The 6,229-nt window shown below is 41.3% G+C and overlaps 1 protein-coding gene across 1 annotated transcript; it reads left to right on the top strand.

Annotated features, from left to right (window-relative positions):
• Positions 1 to 386: 386 nt before the first annotated feature.
• On the top strand, positions 387 to 1,432 carry LOC113128443 (uncharacterized). The gene has a single exon (XM_026303783.1). It carries the CDS (start codon positions 423 to 425, stop codon positions 1,026 to 1,028), a length of 606 nt encoding a protein of 201 aa, XP_026159568.1. The 5' UTR covers positions 387 to 422; the 3' UTR covers positions 1,029 to 1,432.
• Positions 1,433 to 6,229: the final 4,797 nt, after the last annotated feature.

The raw sequence follows: 6,229 nt of genomic DNA, 5'->3' as shown, positions 1-6,229 counted from the left end.
GAAATTTGACCTGAGAGATTTAAAGTCTTGTTGAAAATTCTGGTTTTCTACTTATTTTTCACTCCATAGTTTAATGACTGATTAGTTGCAATATGCTGAGTCGTTCTCAGACTCAGACTTTTACTACTATAAAATACTGTTTACTCATTGACCACCTACTGTTAATATCTCCAGTCTATTCAACTATTTTACACAATGTTAGCCAGAAAGGAAAACTGCAGCGTAAACAATCAGTAATGACAGCCAGTACACAAAATATTATTTTGTTTCACAATCACAGAAGAGGACGTTGCTCTCTGGGCTTTTCTGTATTGTGAAACTTAAATTTTCTAAAACAACTATATAAAGAGCCAGACCACCTCACTGGCCACATTTACCCTGTGACTGCCAGTACCTCAGCGACTACATTCAAATTATACAGTATGTTTTTTGCTGCGTGTGCCATCGCTCTCCTCTGTTTGGTGTCTGTGAGCCTTTCAGCTCCTCTGGCCTGTGAAGATTTGGTTCGTCCTTTGGATCAACTGGATCATGGTCATCTGGAGGGAAGATGGGCTTTAGTTGCAGGCAGTTTGAGCTACCTGCCAAACTTGAAGCGATTCAGACGAAGAGACAGTGCCACTGTAAACTTCCCCAGCAACATCAGCGACACTACATTTTCCTACTCACGCAGCATCCGTTCAGATAATAAATGCCTGTATAATTCCTACAACATCACCCTGGACGGCAGCAACTTCACATATGATGGGACAGATAAAAGCAACTTCTCTGCAAACTTTGTCCACACGTCATGTCGTGACTGCTTGGTGATGCACTTTAACATTGTCTCAAAGAAGCACCACCATTTTTACCTGTTCAGCAGGAGGAGACAACTGGAGCAGGAGGAGATGGAGGAGTTCAGAGCTCAGGTAGACTGTCTGAACTTACCTGCACCTGCCGTGATGGATCCCACCAGGGAGCTTTGTCCAGATGAGGCCGACTATGATCCAGCAGCTCAACCTGAAGAAAAAACCGAGGGAAAGAAGGACTGAGAGACACTGAAAAGGCAAATAGTCCCATTGATTTTTTTATAAGATGGATGACTGTATCAGTGGATTATTTCTTCTTTTCTAAATGTTCATACACATCAGCATCAACATGCCATCAGTTTGTTATTTCATTAAGCAAACATATCCCTAAATTCTTGAAAACCTGTCTATCAAAAACATTTGCATCAGTGCTTCTTATTTCCTTTATTTAACTACCCTCTAACTGTGAATAAAGTGGCTTTTAAGATGCAACTTTTTGAAGAGTTTGTTTTTCCATGAATTTGAAGGAACTGATCTTGTTCATTCCTGTGACATGTTGTGTAGCACTCTTCACAACAACACAGACACAGGTTGGTTCTTTAGAATGGGCGTTTTATTCTTCTTTATATCCTTGCCGTTAATGTCATAACGCCTTCACGCCGTGAGAACTGTATTCATAAATGAGCACAGTACAAACACATTAGAAATACAACAAACAGTCGCTGACCATTGAACAAGTGAAATACCTCGTTGGCCGTTTGTCATGAAAAGAGTTCTTAGAGTTCTTAAAAAATCTTCTGTACTGTCTCTTTGACTTGCAATAGCACTTGTTTTAAACTTAAACATATTTCAAATCAACAGAACCTTGTGATGCGTCTGCCTATCATCAGTCCATCAGGAGATCCACCGGTACGTAATTTAAAAGTGATGCACTCTCGCACCCGCGTCTTAAAGTGCACCAATACAATTTACGTCACATTGCAAATGCAGCACATTTGCATTTTCAAATTGAACTTCAAATGAATTAATACAAGAAATTATTGAGTTCATTACAAAGAATTAATTATGAAACAAATACAGAACATCTGCATAACAGCACTTACACTCCCACCAAAACACTAATTTACTTGAAATGTGGGATTTTCCTGTAAGCAAATATTTGAAATAAAATCAACAGAAATCAAATTTCAGATGTACATGAGTGTAACTGTTTCATGTGCCTGACTTAATTGGACTCGATTAAAGTAACAACCTTGTGAATAGGCCTTCCTAAGTAAATTGATCTAGTGTGAGGCTTTCCTTTATCAAATGTAGTGTCACTGACTAGTAGCTTCAACTTTCACACAATGCCATCGGCTCTAGGGTATGCTTCCACTACTCTGGAAAGCTTCCATTCATTTCTTTGAGAGCCTTCATCTTATAGAATCACAATGTTTACTTGTGAATTTCGTGATGATTATTGCCATTTTTTGCGTTGTTGGAGATTTAATAGATATTCACATTTCCATCTCTGCCAGAATTCATTTGCCAGGAACTGCACTCTTCTCCACCTCTTCCACAGATAGAGGTCTTATTTGCTGAACTTTCCTGGAGGTGGCAAAATTACTGACAATTTAATGGTCAATATGTGATTGGGAGTGAGGGGTTCTGGACCGGTAGGATCATGAAGATGCCCAACACTCAAAGGCCTACTGTTAATTATGGCCATTGTCTCATAAAGAAATGTTCTAAGAGTCGTGGTGTCACGTCTGTTTGCAGACTTGTTGAGCATGGTGGTCAGGATACTTCGGATTGTTCGAATCTGGCGTTCCCAGATTACACCCATATGGCTTGCTGATGGGACATTAACTACAAATTCCCAACTGATTGCTTGAAGACGTTCTTGATCCATCCCCTTGAGCAACTCAGAAAACTCTCTTTTAGCGCCCATGAAATTTGTTCCGTGATCACGTCTCAGTTGGCGAACAGGTCCTCTGATGGCTATAAATGCTCGAAGTGCATTCATGAAAGCGTCTGTTGTCAAGTCGTCTAGTGTCTCTATGTGTACAGCTCTACAGCACAAGCAATTAAACAGCAATCCATATCTTTTTAATTCCTTTCTTCCCTCTTTTATAATGAAGGGGCCGAAACAATCTATGCCACAGTATGTAAAGGGAGGGGATGCCTCAGTTCTTTCTTCTGTCAAATCTGCCATTTTCTGAACCTCTGTAGTCCTTCTGTATCTACATTTCACACACTTGTAGATGTGTGAAGAAACCACACTTCCGCATCCGATGATCCATATTCCATTGGCATGTAACTCATTCATGGTCATGCCTCTTCCTTGGTGGTAACAGACGCTTATGATGATGTTTGACGATTAAGGCTGACAAATGAGATTTCCTTGGAAGTATTGCAGGATGCTTTATGTCATGATGCAAGCTTGACTGTGATAATTGTCCTCCCAGGCTGAGGACACCATTTTTGTCCAAGAAAGCATTTAACTGACATAACTTGTGCTTGGTCAGAGTGCTGTTCCTTTGGAGTTTGATCCTTTGAATATCTTCAGCAAAGGCTTCTTCTTGAGCTAGTTTGATTATGATTATTTCAGCTTCCTTCCTTTCATTAGGACTGGTTGCTTCTTTTGTTCTTGGTTGAACTCCTTTGAATTCTCTTATAAACCTCTTCACCCTGGCAACAGCCCTCACCACTCGAGACCAGTCAAAAAATTTAGTGCAGCGGTTCACCATCGAATTCAATTTTTTGATCGTGTGAATGTGGCCCTTGCGAAGCTCAGGGTCAGACATTTCTATTTCCCCCACCATTCCATCTTCATGTGGAAGATCTCTGCCACAGAAAGTCAGGCCCTTTCAGCCAGTTTGAGTCCTTTAGCTGAACTGCACTAAGCCCTCTTGAGATGTGGTCGGCAGGGTTATTTTCAGAACTGACGTCGCCATTGTTCAGGGCAGGTACTAGACCTTATGTGTTGAATCCGATTACCTACGAATGTGTGAAATCTTTTGGCATCGTTGTTCACATAGCCGAGAACCACTCTAGAGTCAGTCCAGTAATACTCCTTGCAAGTCTTTCAATTTCAAGTACCCTTTTCGCAACATCTCCATTACATACTGAAGTCACAGCTGCCTGCCGAAAATTCGAGCCTTGGTATGGTCATTAGCCTTGTAGGGGCTACTCTGGCTGTCCCCATGATGAGTGAGCAACTGATCTCACCTGTTTCACTTAATGCTCTGAGAAATACACTTGCACCGTATCCAGTAAAACTGGTATCAATTCAATTCAATTCAATTTTATTTGTATAGTGCCAAATCACAATACAAATCATCTCAAGGCACTTTACAAAAACTAAAACTAAAAACCCAACAATTCCCTTATGAGCAAGCACTTGGCTACAGTGGAGAGGAAAAAACTCCCTTTAACGGAAGAAAAAAAAAAAAAACCTCCAGCAGAACCGGGCTCAGTTTGGGCGGCCATCTTCCTCGACCGGTTGGGGTGAGTGGATAGAGCAGAGAGAAAAGAACAGCAACAATAAACAACAAATAGGCACTGCAAGTTGGTGGGGCCAGTAACTGCACATGAGCGATAAACAGCTCCAGGACCAGGGACACCTGCAGAAGGTACAGAGAGAGAGAGAGAGAGAGAGAGAGGGAGGGAGAGAGCACAAACTAGGGCAGAGAGAGAGCACAAGGTTAGTAACATTCAATGGTGGAATATACATGAGGTGGGAGAGAAGGGGGGGGGGGGGGGGGGTAGGGTAGGGGAGCTCAGTGCACCGATGGTCCTCGGGCAGTCTAGGCCTATAGCAGCATAACTAACTAAGGGATGGTTCAGGGTTGCCTGAAGCCAGCCCTAACTATATGCTTTGTCAAAGAGGAAGGTTTTAAGTCTAGCCTTAAAAGTATAGAGAGTGTCTGCCTCCTGAACCCAGGCTGGGAGCTGGTTCCATAGGAGAGGAGCTTGATAGCTAAAGGCTCTGCCTCCCATTCTGCTTTTGGAAACTCTGGGAACCACAAGTAGACCTGCACTCTGAGAGCGAAGTGGTCTATTGGGATAATATGGTACTATGAGGTCTTTGAGGTATGAAGGAGCTTGATTATGAAGGGAGAAGAAGGATTTTAAATTCTAGTCTATATTTTACAGGGAGCCAATGAAGAGAAGCTAATATAGGAGAAATATGATCTCTCTTGCTAGTTCCTGTCAGGACTCTGGCTGCGGCATTCTGGATTAATTGGAGGCTTTTTATGGAGATATTGGGACATCCAGATAGTAATGAGTTACAGTAATCTAGCCTTGAGGTAACATGCATGGACTAGTTTTTCTGCATCATTTTGAGACAGGATGTTCCTAATTTTGGAAATGTTGCGCAGCTGAAAGAATGCAGTTCTAGAGATTTGTTTTATGTGTGAGTTAAAGGACATGTCCTGGTCAAAAATAACTCCAAGGATTTTTACAGTAGTGCTAGAGGCCAGGGTTATGCTATCTAGAGTAGCTATAATTTGAGAAAAGTTATTTCTGAGATTTTTTGGCCCAAATATAATGATTTCTGTTTTCTCCGAGTTTAAAAGTAAAAAGTTACTGGTCATCCAGGCCTTTATGTCAGTTAGACAGGCTTGAAGTCTGGTTAACTGATTTGTGTTAACAGGTTTAATAGATAGATATAACTGAGTGTCATCTGCATAGCAGTGGTAATTAGTAGAGTGCTTCCTAATGACATATCCTAAAGGAAGCATGTACAGGGTGAACAGAATCGGTCCTAGCACAGAACCTTGTGGAACTCCATAACTAACTTTTGTTCGTGTGGAAGGTTCATCATGGACATGAACAAACTGGAATCTGTCCGATAAATAGGATTGGAACCACTTTAACGCTGTTCCTCTGATACCAATCACATGCTCCAGTCTCTGTAATAAGATGTTGTGGTCAATGGTGTTGAATGCTGCACTAAGGTCTAGGAGGACAAGTATTGAAACAAGTCCATTATCTGAGGCTAAGAGAAGATCGTTGGTAACTTTCAACAGTGCTGTTTCTGTACTATGATGTGCTCTAAATCCTGATTGAAAATCTTCAAATAGTTCATTCCTGTGTAAGTGGTCTGATAGCTGCTTAGCAACAGCTTTTTCTAGGATTTTAGAAATAAATGGCAGGTTAGATATTGGTCTATAATTAGCCAAGACTCCTGGATCAAGACTGGGCTTTTTGAGTAAAGGTTTGATTACTGCAGTCTTAAAGGCCTGTGGTACATAGCCTGATACTAGAGATAAATTTACCAAGTCCAATAAAGATGAGTTCATTAATGGCAGGGTGCCTTTAAGCAGTCTAGTCGGGATGGGGTCTAAGAGACACGTTGATGATTTCAATGAAGCAACTACTGATGTAAATTCAGAGAGATCTATGGGAGAGAAGCAGTCTAAACATAACTGAGGTCCTACAGATGATTCAAGAGCTAC

The sequence above is a fragment of the Mastacembelus armatus genome, chromosome 1 (genome assembly GCF_900324485.2).
Source record: "Mastacembelus armatus chromosome 1, fMasArm1.2, whole genome shotgun sequence".
NCBI lineage: Eukaryota > Metazoa > Chordata > Actinopteri > Synbranchiformes > Mastacembelidae > Mastacembelus > Mastacembelus armatus.
The sequence above is the reverse complement of the archived record's forward strand: the minus strand, read 5'-3'. Positions and strand labels throughout refer to the sequence as shown.